Source organism: Pholcus phalangioides, unplaced genomic scaffold (assembly GCF_987345545.1).
Source record: "Pholcus phalangioides strain wild (caught in Gottingen) unplaced genomic scaffold, Ppha-v1.0 ptg000039l_1, whole genome shotgun sequence".
Taxonomy (NCBI): Eukaryota; Metazoa; Arthropoda; class Arachnida; order Araneae; family Pholcidae; genus Pholcus; species Pholcus phalangioides.
Genome location: NW_028301625.1, coordinates 23,038,751 through 23,054,940, shown reverse-complemented (window position 1 = coordinate 23,054,940; position 16,190 = coordinate 23,038,751). Strand labels below are relative to the sequence as shown.

At 33.7% G+C, this 16,190-nt stretch overlaps 1 protein-coding gene across 2 annotated transcripts in view; it reads right to left on the bottom strand.

Moving 5' to 3' along the window:
- Nucleotides 1–11,450: 11,450 nt before the first annotated feature.
- Nucleotides 11,451–16,190, bottom strand: part of LOC149065721 (calcineurin-binding protein cabin-1-like) — a 122,387-nt gene continuing 117,647 nt past the window's right edge. For both annotated transcript variants that reach the window (XM_089253539.1, XM_089253540.1), the window contains exon 43: nucleotides 11,451–12,043. In XM_089253539.1, the coding sequence (XP_089109665.1) occupies nucleotides 11,595–12,043 (449 nt within the window). In that variant the 3' untranslated portion in view covers nucleotides 11,451–11,594. The remainder of the gene's footprint in view (nucleotides 12,044–16,190) is intronic.

The following is a 16,190-nucleotide window of genomic DNA, read 5'->3' as shown; positions in this document are numbered from 1 at the left end:
GCAGTTGTATTGGCAGTAACGAAGTCAACACTTCAAAACGCTACACCTAATTCAAATGAAAACAAAAAGATAATTGAAGGTAATTAAAAACTATTAGAAAGTTCAAAATATATAATTGAATCATATTTTGTTTCGAGTTGGCTTTCAATCAACTGAGTCAAAGTTGACTAACGTACGTGATTCAACTGAAGCAGATCTGAGACAAATATTCTTAGTGGAAGTTATCTCATACGCAAAAATGCAAAATTTCTTACTTTAAATGTTTAAATGGTACAAATACTAATGACAATAATCGAATGATAATTTGGAAAGAGTTCAGTGAAATAGGTAGTACATCGATTGCAAAATACCGCAATTAACAGGATAGCAAAGGAGGTGCACTCGGTTCTATTTGAGCATGACGTCACGCACGAAGTCAGCTTGTACTGACTCCGGCGCGTCATGAAACAGCTCTTATTACCTATACAGCCCTGGCTATCTCTAGGCTTTTTTTTTTGGTGGTTTTTTTTTTTTGGATTTTCATTGAGGTACAGAACAATATTTTTTAGAATTTAATCAATCAGTAAGTATTCGATTTTGATATCATAAACATCGATTTGGCCTGATTATTATTGGTTTTTAATGTTTCAAACTGAATGATTGATTGAGAATAGGTTTTCTAGAAGTTTTTGCCACACTCTCACAATGGGATGTATAGTCTCGCACTCTTCAAAGTGGAGATAATTAGGATTTCTCAAAAAATCGTCAACGAATAAGGCAAATACCAGTTATGGTACTTGCCTTATTCGTTAATGATTTTTTGAGTATTATTAGGCAAAGTCATCTACTTTTCCGTAATTAGGATTTGTTTAACAATATCAATGGACTCGTAGGAAATAACTATATAATATCGTAGGAAATAACTTTCATTGTTTTTACCTTGTCTTTTTTTCTGAATATTCTAAACACTGATTCAAAAGATTTTGATATGCAGTCTAGTGACAGTTTTTCATAAAAATTTTGAAGAATTCGACACACACGTGTTTCCTAAAAAGAATGAAAGTTCTATGTTTGATTATAAAGTGGAAAATTCGAAATGATCAACAAAAGAAGGAAATTCAACTGTGATAGTTTTGGCTTAGTAATTTCATAATCGGAGGAAATTAAAATTTTCATACGGCCCCCAATCAAAACAATGTCAAAATTGATGAAACTCACGCTTATCTCTATTGTATCGAAAGAAATTCACTCCATAATACCTGCATGAAAATTCGCCAAGATATCGATACTTGAAAAATTCTTGATTTTTGCCATCTTTTTCGATTACTCCTCCTTTGCAATCTTGGTCATTTTAGCTCTGATTAAGTAATCAAAATCAAAAATTTCAATCATCCATGTATGGACACACAAATTTCCATTCAAATTTTAAGGGATAAAGTTCATTCGTTTTGGTTGAGGGAGACAAATTTTACTTACCGATATTTTTAGTAGACTCCGTATCAACTGATACGGTGTCCAATAAAAATTTGAATTTTTATATTCCTCCAAGTTAGCATTTTACGGTGGTCAAGCAGAAAGTTCTTTTATTTTAATTTAATTCATTTTACAATGAACAAAAGAATTTTTATTTTTTTAGGACATGCTTTGGTAAAAACAACTAGTATTTATTTGCATATACACACAAAATTTTATTCAATTAGTTTCAGTATTGAAATCAAATATGTCGGGAAAATTATGGTCACGGTAAATTAGTTCTCAAGTTATTGATAAATCTGTCAATTTTTCTAAAAAAAATTACTATTTATTGACCGACCCGTCGTTTTCATAAAAAAAATTCCATTCAATCATGTTAATTTTGTTAATAATGCTGAATTCGGATGATTTTAAGTTAAATTTAGCAAATTCTTCTCATTTAATCCGGAATTGATTATCACGTTTTGTTTACCAAAATTTGTATCGATATTATGGATGGAGAAAAATTTGCGCTTTGCAGTCGAATGGTTAATGCGCCAACCTACAAAGAATCGAATCACAGCTCTGACATAATTGTTAGCTCAGCTCTAAACAAATTATAAAGTAATGGGGATTTAAGATGGAAAATCGTCTTTTCCTCTGCAGTTTTGCTTAAATGAATCCAAAATGGAATTTAACTGTCTGCTGGGAGCTATTTGGCACCTACTGAGACGATGATCGGATGAATGTTCTGTGTTAGTATTAATAAAATAATATGTCTCTGGAGTTAAATTGAACGATTCATTGTTTTTTGTTGTTCTTTTTCATGTGTTTCAATGCGTTTCAATCCTCTGCATCAATTCCTATCGCTTTAAAATAATATCAAAAAGTAATAATCAATGACAACTCTTCTTTCCATTGTCCATAGTTTTATTTTAGTAAGTTGTACTTTTAAAGTTTAACTTACTCCTGGGCAGTAATTGGCTTCGTTTGGTGATAATTATGTTGTTCACCTCAATAAAATATGATCGGAGTAGAAAAATAAAGTTACACCGTTGTCTGACCACCAGCTTATATCTAGAAAAACTAGCTTATATAAAACCTGCTTATATCTAGACTGGTTTGTGCAGTCCAGGTCACAGCAAGATGATTTAGAAGTGACACAATAAGATGCTGGATAGCTGTTACATTAATCTAATGTCATGCAGACTGCAGTTCATCCAATAGCTGCTGGAAAATACGTGGCAGAAGATCTATAGGCAGGGCCGCGGTTCTGGATATTTTTCAAGTGTAAGCGAATAATATTTTGGTGATAAAAAATTGCCTCCCTTCAGTTGGCACCTTAAAAAATGGATCCTTTCAGTTGAAGCCGTGTAGTTCACAGGATTCAAGATCCAGCCCTGTCTATAGGATCATACGGTCGTGATCTAGTTTCGTTCAAATGTGCTCTATTGAGTTCAAGTCTGAAGAATTGGGGGACCAGAAAAGCACTGGGAAGGGAAGCGTTGGTGATGCTATTTATGAAATGTTCAGACGTTTCAAACAAAAAAATGGTGTGTCGTATCAGCGTTCTTAAAATTCCCACGCGTGACGGGAATGACAATAAAGACTTATTGATATACGTGATCTGCAAGCATGAATTCATAATCATAATGGTTGAAGATTCTTCAGACAATAATACTACTATCGCCAGTTTGTGTTCATCGAGCAATAGTTATCGTCTTCTCGGGCGTTCTTTCAGACACAACAACAGCCACCCAAAATCAAAGTTTAATTTTTTTATGGTCCTCGGACCATAAAAAAATTTATGATAAAAATTCGTCATGAGATGAATTACCGTCCCCACATACTAGAAGCATGAATGTGCAAATTTTCTCCTTTTTTATCAGATGGTTAGATACCGTATTTTACAAGTTTTACCTGAAACGCGAATGTGTATTCCTATTGAAACATGTTACAATACATTCAAACATTTTAGGAAAATAACTTCCATAGAGTAACATGGGTAAAGTAAACATTCAAACGTCATTTCCCACGTTCTTTTCTTTCCAATAACATTGCACATTCGTGCTTCTAGTATAAGGAGTACGATATATGAAAACAAAACAAAAATTCTTTTTTCAACGACCAAAGCTGACTGAGTTAAATATGATCTTCCAAGTTCATGTGAAATTTTCAATGTTCCCTAACTCACCAAAATTTTCCTAGCATTCGCAATTTTACGCATGATGATTGTTTACCCGATCGCTATTAATGCTAGAATCGAGCAACTATCATGCACACAACTACGTCAATGAGTAATTTCCTGGCACACATTTCAGTGCAATGGATGCTAGAAAACAACTGAGAACCTCTTCATATGCTGCCTTCAGGGACGCAAATACGAAATGTTATTTCGATTTAGACAACTGTAGGAACATTTCTATCATCAGGAAGGAGAACTATTTGAATAAAAGTACCACTTTTGCTCTTGGAGTTCATCTTTTAGCGACTTATTATTAGCGTACAGAAAGAGACGGGGAGATCTGGAGGTGATATAGACTTATGAGACCGTCCAAACAGCAAGGTACTATTTCGCTCATGCAACGTTAAGCCAAGCATCGTTCAAGATGGTGGATAGAAGTGGTGTAAAGAGACTCGAAGCGTAAAAGAGAGACATGTTACATCATTATTAGGTCGTGGCATTATATAGCGAAGAATCCCTTTGGCCCAATAAATACGCTACTTTCCTTAGTCTCTGAAGAGTCGTTTTGGAATCCCAGGTAAAATGATAGAAATCACGTGGTACGAACAGGACAGTTATTACACCGACGCAACGTTGCTTAAAGGATCTTGAATTACCTTAATCCTAATTGTTGATTATAAAATTGATAGTGTCAGCATTTTTTAACAGTTGTTTTAACGCTCTTTTGTTCAAAACTAATATCACAGAAATTTTGCATAATTTTAATTCATTCAAATCCATGAAATCTAGTTATTCTTTAATGAGGTATGGATTTTTTGAAAAACCCGTTTCTGGCAAAAAACAAATGTTAAAAGCATATTTTTCCTTGCTAATTACGAGAATTATGTTTAAGCACCAGGTAACCCCATGCACTGAAAAGTTATTGGTAGGTAACCTCCATCACAACATTGCAAAGATGTTGTGCTCATACATCATCATTAGTGGTGGCATGTTTGCTTTCACTGACTAATCTGCTTTACTAGCTTCATAACATGATCTATCAATCACATTTCCCGAAAAAATATATAAATAAACCAAACTTATTTGACACCTTTTTTCTGTCTTTTTTCATCAAAAAAGACTCGACCATGTTTTGCTGTAAGTAGTGTCAAAGAATCAATTACTGGCAATGTCTTTTTCCCTTAAATATATCATATGGGTGTAAGAAGCAAAAACCACATAATGCAGTAAGCTGAGATACTAGATACTCTTTTCACTCATGCCAAGGGAAAACAAGTTTAAAGAAATTGTAGCTTTTATTTATTTAATTCAGTTGTGAGGTCACTTATGCTTATTTTCTTTCGGGAATATTATTTGTTTTTAGTAGAGGTCTACAAAATGTTTAGTGCTGCAAGAAAGTACAATCCTTGCTGATATTTGAAGTAGTACTATATTTTTGAAATGAAAATATGCTTCATTTTTTTATAATTTTCTGTCTTTATATCCTTTTTCTTCAATACTGTTCAGTCAAAAATCCTCAGATTCCAAAAAATGTGTTATACGTACCCATTTCTTAAAAAGTCTATGTATAAAATCACCTTTGTTTAAGTAACCAGTTACGATTCCCAGCTATGAATAAAGTTATTACGAGAATAGAAATGGCAAATAGATTATCGTCAAGCAATAAAAGAGTTAAAACTGACACAATTAACTGTATGCCGTAAACGTGCTAAATATGCCATAATTCTTGAACAATGTTCTTCAACCTTTTACAGCTGCAGAATGGCGAAAATAATAATTTTGAATCAATTTCAATCTGGCGGAAATGGGAGAAATAGTTTAGACTGGCAAAAAGTAAAAAAATACTATTCCAAAAACTATTCCAGATTTTAATTGGGGGGTTGGTCTATTTTTGAAATATACGGCATCCGTATTTGTTATGGGCATCTTTTCCTCAGCCACCTTGTTGGGCTTTTTGCCTGTTGTGGCCTTGTATTTGTATAAGGGGCCGTTCAAGTGTTACGTCAGCAAATTTTTTGCCATTTTTGATCCCCTTCCCCCTTGTCAGCAAAAGTCAGCAAAACTCTGACACCCCCCCCCCGTCAGCAAAATTTCGTCAGCACTGCCCCCCACCTCTTAACGGTTATTGGTGGGATCAGAAACCTACGCAGGAGGGTGGGGCATAAGGGGCTCGTGCGCCTCCCCCAGACGAAAAAAAATTAATTTTTTAATACAAAAATTTAAAAACAAATTAAAATTTCGGAAGAAAATACCTTTATATGTTATTATAATCAATTTCTGTTAATTTCAATGCTATTTGAAGGGTAAGAACTAAAACCCAAAGATATCCTAAAACTTTGGCTGTATTCCGATAAGCAGTTATTGAAAAAAACTACTCAATAGGTACGGGAACTTTATTTATAATCACCCTGTGTATAGACTTCATTGATTTATCAAATCTAAAATTATGTAGAGGCTATATAGAATTGGGCAAAATGTTTCACGGAGGACCATCGCTTGAAGAACTTCGTTTTAGAACTCAACTGAATCTAGTACTTATTAGGGTTGACGAAATTAAAACGTGACGAGAGAGTCGCTGACGATAAAATATACGTACCGGTTAAAAGTGATTACCTTCTCTTTCTTGTAGTACAAAATCCTACTTTTGGCTTTTGCAAAATGTGTTGTGTATTCTGCAGTCTTCGTCATCTTTTCATTTGATCTGATCCCACCTGATAATTCGAAGATATTCTTAAACAGTCTTATAGTCTGATTTTGTGTAAGCGTCTAATAAATTTAAATTTCTCATGTTTTAACTTTCATTCTCAAGTCTATAACGATTTTAAAATTTTATAAAAGTTTTCTTTTACCTCTCAGCATCTTCCAAAATTAGCATCATGGTATTTGTATAGTATAGTAAGTACACTTTCATTCTAGTATTTTCGTTTTTCTATAACTCTTTTATTTTCATTCAACTATGAATTCTTCTTGATGTATATACTGACTAACTCAATATCTCATATCTTATAATACCTTTCAACTTGAAGGAAAAGGAAATTTCTATTTACGTTTAATTATCTCTCAATATTTCACCGGTGGAAAAAATTTTCTTTTGAACTTCGGGCTGGAACGCCACAGTTTCTCGAGAAAATAAAATTTTATACGCGGTTTTGCTTTACTTTTCTTTTCTTTTTTTACCTCTCTTGTGTTCCGCTATCGTGCAGTTTTAATAATGTAAAAACCTTTTTTTTTTTTTTTTGTTCAATTGCCAACCTTATTACATCTTAATCTCTAGGCATTCGTTTAATTAAGGCAATCTTTTCAACTGCAAGATATTGTGAGGAAGTTAAGTTGAAAGAAAGAATTAATTTCACTGTGCGACCAGTTCGGCCGTGAAAAACTTCATTCCATCTAAACAAAACATCAAAATTACTAAAACTCATTGATTTTTACGTACCTTTTATGACGCCGGTCTGAAATAAATATATATCAGATTATATATTTGAAGTTATTTCAAATTAAAAAGCTTACTACTATTTCTCTTTCTTCTTTACGTAGTTCTTTATATTTAAAAAGGAAAAGTATTCAAACATTTGTATCGTTGAGTTATCTTTAATCATATTCATGTTCCCAGTAGAGGTACACTGATTCCAACGAAACGAAAAAAAAAAAATCTTTTTTTTTTTTATTTTGTAGAAAATGTGAGGGCATCTTAGTTATCGGTAGAACTTACATTGGTATTTATTTCATTTCCTTAGAGATCTTCTAAGTTATTTTCATTAATTATACTTTTCATATTGAATCTTGTTCTTGTTTTGGAAATGAACGAAATGAGTGAAATATCAGATGCGCGTACTTGTATAAATGTGTATACGGTTTTTGAGCTTGATTCTTTGTTAAATTCAAAATTATTCAGTGAATTGTCAAAATCTTAGTATAAAAAATATTTTACTTTTGAGACAATGAAAAAAAAATTTAGTAACTTTATATTTGCAAAATGCTATTTTGCTACGAAACATTAGTTTTCGAAAAACCATCTTCTTTAATAATAATTGTACTGAAGTTATTGGATAGATAAGATACTTTGCAAAATTAAACAGTAGTATTTCGTTTGTGTTAGTCATCGTTAAAATATATGTTTGTCTCGTTAAGTTACGAGACAAGTTAATATCTTATAAGACTCGTTAAGTTACGTCTAATAGGTTACTGATTGAAAGAGTTACAATTATATATTGGTAACAAGTATTTAGGGTTTTCTGCCTGGAACAAAGTGATAAACTCGGGGAAATAACATCCGTAGTTGCTACTCATTTCAAGGGTTTGCAGTGGGAATGGCTTTAAATTATATATTTTAGGTAAATTTTTTTTTCTTTAACTTTTGATCCTTTGTTGTAGCGATGATAATGTGAAAAAAACAGAAATGCCGGAATGACTGTTTTGCAATACAGAATTCGTCTGGAATTGTAGAAAACGGTAGCTAATGTCCAGAGCACTAACTCGCCAAAATTTTTCTTACCGTGTGAATATGGTCCTATATAATCATCAAAACTAGGTGGGGGGAGGGGTGTAATTAATTGGTTACCATGTAAATCAGTGTTTCTCAACCACTGGAGAGCGACCCGCTACTGGACCCTGACATCAATGAAACCGGGCCGAAATGGCTCACTGTTTCATTTTTACCCATTTATTTCACATTAAAAAAGTGTATGGCTAGGCCTTCCAATCACAAGAAATAGATCAACCGGGTCGCGGGCTTCCAAAGGTTGAGAACCACTAATGTAAATAATATAATACGTATAGATTTCTCGGTATATATAGTGTCTGGAAGTAAATGTGTCTCAGTTGAAATCCGAATGTTGATAGCCATCTGAAAATTGAATTTTCCTTGTATCGAACAGTATGCCCGTACTCGTTTACTACAGGTTCTTTTACATCACTTTCTAGTTCACTTTTTTTTGCAATTCTTTATTATTTAGATATGTGTATTCCTGGTTTTTATTCAAGAAAATTATCGACAAAAATCAAAATCGCTCGTCAAAATATTATTCCACAGTATTCGTGAGACCTCCTCTTAACCAGGTCATGACACTCCGCTCTGTCTCAATGAAGAGATATAAGCAGGTGGTATAGAAGAAGGCCTGGGTCATACTGGAAAATGGGTATGTATGTGTTGTGTAACTTGAAATTGTTTGTGTATAATGCTTGTTATTGTGGTGCCATCTGCCATCAATTATTCTAACTACGAGTGAAGTGTAATGATTGAATAATTATATCGTTGTAGGCCTGTTGCTCTCTCTCTCTCTCTCTCTTTCTGGTGAGACATTTTAATGGGGAGATCGGTTCACATTTGCGCCTTGAAGTATTCGTGAGACCAATCAAATCACTCAAACATTTAAATAATTAGAAACTCCAAACATAATCTCGATAGCCTTTATGAAATGAAATATTTGCCAACGCAGTTATCTGAAACATCCCATGTTTTCACAATATTTATTCAAGTACAACTGAACTGCATACGTACCATGTCAGTGCAAGCACATTTGTTGAATAACATTATATAATAATGATACAATAACATAAATATGAAACACCAATAACATACTTTCTGAAAGAGGTAGTTTGAATTAATTGATAAACCAGTGCACACACATTGCACAGGTTATTATTATTTTATGCACATTTATAACAACTCGAGTTCCATAAAAAAGTTCTTTTGCCGTTATATGCAGGGTATTCTCTAAGTCCTAATGTAGCATTTATCTCATCACCCGGTCGTCGTAGAGGTGCGATTTCAATTTTAAAAAATGCTCAAAATATGTTCGGAAATCACCCTGCACCGGTTTTGAGAGTAAAAATACAGCAAGTCACACAATAAAAAAAATCTTGATTTTTAAACGGTCCCCCTGGCCTCTAACTTGTTATCCGTTAGTTTATGATTTTCTTTACTAACTTTTCTCTAATTTTTGAATTCAAATATCTCAGCGAATGTTGCACTTAGAAACACTGAATTTTTTTTTCCTCAGGAGAGATCGGGCACCAACTTTTAATTTGAAGTTAGAGAACAGTGGAATCGTTTGAAAATCTGTATTCCCACTCTCAAAACTGGTACAGGGTGATTTCTGAACACATTTTGAGGATTTTTGAATTTGAACCCTACCTCCATGATGAACGGTTGATGAGATAAAGGCTGCATTAGGACTTGCGGGACACCCTGTATACACAATGATTTTGAATCATTTTTTGGTGAGATTTGTTGAAGAATAATTTAAGGGGTAAAAGTCATAACGGTTAAATCTATTGATATTTTTTTTCAGAAACGAAATTTTTTATGAAACGTACACAACTGTACGTTTCATAAAACATATATAATATGCGTAGATTTTTATATAAAATTCCTACATTGTCTGTGTATACAGTTATTTCCAGACAATAAAGATGAGAAATGACTTACTAAATTTTTTTTCCATCGTATTTCATCGTATTACCATTTGCAGATTCGGAAAAGAATGCAAGTCTTAATTTCACTGAAAAGTGATTAGCATCAACGATGACTTTTATCCCTTCAATTAATGGTGGAAGAAACCATAGGGAACGGGTTTCGAACTCTATAGAGCAGAGAATGTTTCCCAACTTTTCTGAGCCCACGAACCAGTAAAATATCTGAAGCAATTAGAAGGACCATTAATCCACACACTATTTAGATCTAATCTTTTAATTAAGCTAATGTGAATATTTTGATGTTGCATCGTATTAAGGTAATACAAGAATCGTCATTTGCATCGTATTAGTTGTATTCGTGGCATAAAATTGAATAATTTTGATTTTAATTTTGTTAGAATTAATCTTCAAGTCTTGAGAAACGCTGCTGTGGAACAATGTTTCTCAAACTTTGTTCTATGAAGCATGTACTGCTATTCTGATCTCAACTTCTTCTTTTTTATATATTATCTTTAATTTAAAATAGAAATTGAGCCCATTATTTGACAAACAGCGTCTTCAAGATCAGCATTGATCAATTTTCATTAAATAAGCATCCTCTCCAATGATCTAATATTGTATAACAATATTTGTGTTAAACTCTTTCACAAAAACGTAATGATTTTGAATCGCGACTAGGTGTGCCTATTAAATTTACTTTTATATATATATATACTGAGAAACTTTGTTATAAAGCAGCGGTTCCCAATCTGTGCCCCGCGGCTGCTCCAGGAAAATGAAATACAGTACATATCAGTGAATTAAGTAACTAAATAAAACCAAGAGGACAAAAGAGCTCCGCCATAAAAATTAATTCCCGAGTCATTTTTGAAACCACCACTATAGAGACATCTTCGAATGTGCGGTATTTTAATACCATACGTTGGAATAATGGAGAATATTCAAATATTTACACACATACACAATTTTCTCATCTAGTTACATTAAAACAGTAGAGGTACATTTTACTGAGCAAAATAAAGAAAAATTGAATTCGTATATAGTAAAGTCTATATAACAAACATAAAAAATAACTACAAGATAGACGCTTTTTTTTTAAGTTTCAAGTTATATGCGTTTTCGAACGAAAATTTTTTGTGTTATATATTTTCCAAATTATCATTATCGGTATAATTTTCATTTGAAAACTTTTTTTTTTAAATTGATTTTCATTTCACTCAAAAAATTTATTTTCTTCTCTTTTTTTAAAGACTTACAATATAATAGAGGGGAGTATACAAATCTTTTGATGTAGATGCTGCAGAACGATAAAAGCGTATTTATAAATTCTTAAGCAAAACAGAACATTAAAATAATAGCATCATAAAATTATACAACTAATTCTATGATTTCGAATAGGCACCGGGATAGCATTCGAGCTCCTGAAAGACGCTTTTGTTGTTTTTTTCGCCATGGCAAAACTAGATCACAAAGCATATATAGTCCATATATAAATCAGGTTTTTTTTTCAGCTTAATTCTTGGGATGTGAATATGAGCCTACAAAAAAAAACATTCTTAGGTCAGTACGAATCCGTCTGAAATTTTTGTGGTTTTTGCCTTTTCACTGTCTCTCTTTCGATGCCATTTGCAGGATCTATTTTCGTAGAACAATTTTGAGGAGAAACTATTCGGTACCCAGAAGCTTGCATCAACGTTTCGAGTACATCATAACATTCACAAGCTTGGCATGACAAAAGCGTGGGATTGTTAGTTGAGTTATTTGATTGAGTTACGGTGGTTAATGCTGTGGTCACTGGAAGGAATGCTACAGAGCATGCACGCAGATTTTCAACGCGAGGTTTTTCGACATGAACCAGTTGAGATGGCATTGAAACTGCAGATGAAGGTCCTGCTTTTATGTTGGTATCCTTTTCCACGGGCATTAATACCATTGAATCTTGCAATGCTGACAATTCTCGTTTCATTCTCAAGTCTCGAGATGAGGATAATAATATGGACTTGGCAAATTCTACGCACAGATTGAAAAAACAACTTTAATCATAATTGTAGAACAAAGTGATAGCACCATACGAAATATGAGTGTTCAAACATGTTCAAAATAATTGCATTATTTTATATGATGCCCCGAATACTGAATCCCGTTTTCTAATTACGCTGACACTAGTATAAAAATTTTATAACATTGGTGTTTTTTTTGTTTTTTTTTTGTGATTGAAGAAAAACAAAATGAGCACATACATTACACATTTTACTCAAATAAAAAATTCCTGAAACTTTCCATGAAATAACAATGATTGGCTTTTATTACCATTGGGAACAACATTCACTAGCACAAAATATTTACCGTGTGCTAAATGGTGTAGCATGCAAAAGTAACTCTTAATACATAATATAACTTAATAATATGCGTACTTTATAGCGCCAACCTATTCATCAAGCACTCTACCGTGAAAAAACCTCTAGAACCAAAGGGATTCAGAAATATACAGTCAACCCTCGGTTTATGAACGGCTTGGTTTGCGAAAGTTCGTTTTACGAGCAAAGAAAAATTATTCGGTTTATGAACTATTCTTGGTTTACCAATACACTAAAAGGACTGAATCTCGAGGGAAGGATATTTCAGAAGTCTATGGTCACGTGGCTGTTTATCTGGGAGAAGAGAGAAGTTAAGAATTCTTAGTTAAAGAATTTAATTTCATATGAGTAATGTGTTCACGCCCCCAAATACGACTCCTATTATCCACTATGTGACCCATGTGGTTTAGCAGATCATTTCAAATCTCAAGAAGCATTACTTCTGAGCACTTCTTCAAATAATTTTTACAATAATTTTTAAGTGCCTTTATTAACATAATTTTTGGCATAAAACTAACACTATCAATGACTTCTCAAAACGTTATTACTACATTGAATATGATTATATACTACATTGAATATGATTATATACTACATTGAATATGATTATATACTACATTGAATATGATTATATACTACATTGAATATGATTATATACTACATTGAATATGATTATATACTACATTGAATATGATTATATACTACATTGAATATGATTATATACTACATTGAATATGATTATATACTACATTGAATATGATTATATACTACATTGAATATGATTATATACTACATTGAATATGATTATATACTACATTGAATATTGCAAATTGCATTTTCTATCTCATTGACAAATCTAAGCAACAAATATTTTACAGAACTATGAATTTAGCTTGGAGGATATTGTGGCCAAATTGTGTTGCGGGCAGAGACTTTGAGGGCTTTGACACTGATATTATAGGTGATATTTGCCGCTGTGGTGGTCGAGTGGTTATAGTGCCGGACTCGTGATGCGAGGATCCGGGTTCGAACCCCACAGTGGTGGTCGGCTGAAGTTGGTTTTCTGTGGTTCCCAACTTCAAGGCGCAAATGCGAGCCGATCTCCCCGTTAAAAAGTCTCGCCACAGAGAGCAACAGTCCTACAACGGTAAATCATTCAACCATAACACTTCACTCATAGTTAGTAAAACTGGGGGCAGATGACAGCACTACACATAACAAGCATTACACAGAAACAAACTTTACGTCAGGTTGCACTACACGTACACGCACATTCCCGCATGTACCGATTCGTTGGGGGGTTCCGCGGGGGGGGGTGCATGTGTGGTGTAGCAGTAGTAGGTAGGGGCTCGGGGATCCATGATGTTCTTAAGTCAGCCACCTCGTTGGGCAATTCGCCTGTGTGGCGTTGTATTTGTATTTGTATTTGTATAATGAAACCAGTCATGACCCATTTTCATTTCGTCTCTTTCATACTGGTGTTATTTTTTCAGTAACTTATTATTTTAATAATTTTCATTAGTTTCACGTAATGCACAGGAGCTGCTGCAAAACTTCACACTAGAAAACTTCGGGGTGCCAGGAACGGATTACATTGATTCTTAAAAATTGTTGGAAATCCACAATTGGGAAAAAAAATTTTGGTTTACGAACAATTTAGGTTACGAACGAATCAAGTTCGTAAACCGAGGGTTGGCTGTATAAGTTATTATAAACTCTTATTCTCTATACGATTATAAAAATCCAAAGTAGTTCCTTCCAATAGGAAACAGCGGAATTTATAGATACATTGAACGTATTTTCTACACCGAGAAATACGAAAAAGTAGCAAATCTATCGGATGAAAGAAATTTTACACTATATTCTCATTCGGACCCATGAATAATCCAAAAATAATGCAAACAACAGGGATACATATTTCTTCGGATAAAACCCATTTTGGAAACCGCCCATTAGAAACGATAGAAATTACTAATCAGTTCATAGAAATTGTGTGTCGCATATTTTTCCGTTCGAAAAATACTAGGATAAAGCATGGTGTGAGAGAAATAACTACCACACTTGAAACCTCATCAGTACCTCAATCTTAAACATGAGCAGCTTACATACATCTTCGTGTGACAGTTCTGGGTTAGAATACCAGCTGAAGTATGTAAGCTTTTAAAACAACCGTTCACAATCCATCTCGGGCAATAGCCGATTTAATTAGTTACTGGTGCAAAATGACTAGTGCAACAAACTAAAATGAAAATCGATGACTCGCATATTCTTCAAGTTTTCCGTCCAAACCGTTTAAGGATGAGAATTCAGAGACGTACAGTGGTTAATTGATTCCCCACATAAACATTCTAATCCTATTTTCAATTAAGATTAGACGGTGCTTCCTGGCAAGATGTCTGGATGAGAAAACGTTAGCGCCCTTTCTATCGCCCCTTCGTCTTCGTAAACATTTTGAATGTTATGTTCCCTTAACTTGAGTTTTTTTGTTGTTGTTTTTTCAGAGGGAAACATGCCAAATCATAATTTAATCTCTCACTTCTTCCAACTCATTCTAGTTAATTAAAACGTTACACTCCTCCACGTCTACTAGAAGAAAAACCTTTGTAAGTTCAACCTCTAATATTGCACCGAAAGAGGCAGTAGACGGATTTTCCTCAACGTAAAATGCATCAAGGAAATGGATCTTTCGCCAAGATGAACTCAGAAAGAAAAGTCATCTGGTCTTTACCGGGAATCAATTACAGGTCCTCTTGCAAACCGGACAAGTGTGCTACCATATATACCACTAGAGACACGACCCTGCCTTCTTCATTTCTCGCACTCTGGCGTGAGTCGCTGAAGTAGAGGCATCTCAGTAGCCTTCCTAAACTTTGGCAAATGGTTCCCAAGTGGGACGGTAGAGAGAGTAGACGGATTTTTCTCAGCCCAATACATCAAGGAAATAGACCTTTTTGGATTTTATGTCGAGGTGAACTCGAAAGTTAAGGAAGGCTACTAATGCCTCTACTTCAGTGCCTTACGCCACAGTGAGTGAAATGAGGTTCGTGTCTCCAGTGGTGTATATAATATTGCAAAAAGACTTGCGTTTGGTTACTGGCGGGGACCAGATGACATTTCTTTCCAAGTTCACCTCAACATAAAATCCAAAAAAAGGTCTATTTCCTTGATTACATCCAAAGTTTGATCCAGTTTTAAAAGCTGGAAAACTGATTTCACTACAAAATCTATAAGAAAAATAAATTTTCCAAATTCTTTTTTAAAACGTAGGCAGTTTAAGAGATTAAAAAATAATAATTTAAAAATCATATTTGTATCTGCAATAGAGAGCCATTTAAATATTCTCTAGAAAATGTTTTTCTCACGATTAACAAGATTATCACAATGAAATTACAGTACCTTCTTTATTATAGCTCACGATTACTCTTTTAATGACATAACTACCAACTGTTAACAACTGGAGAGTTCTAAACCAAAAATAAATCATATTCATTCTCATAATTGGGAAAATTATGGGTTTTTTAAAAAAAAATTAGGGTCTTAAATCTTACCCTTCGCTAAAAAAAATGACGACAATGTTCTCTTTAAGCTGCTGGCGAGAGTGTAACCCCGCAAATAAAATCATCAAATACAGTCAACCCTCGGTTTACGAACTCAATTCGTCCTTGAAGTCCGTTAGTAAGCCGAATTGCCCGTAAACCGAAATAATTTTTCCTCATAAAAATCTTTGTAAAATAATCAGCTTCTGACACCACCATAGTTTTCTAGTGTGAATTTTTGCAGCAGCTTCAGTGCATAACGTG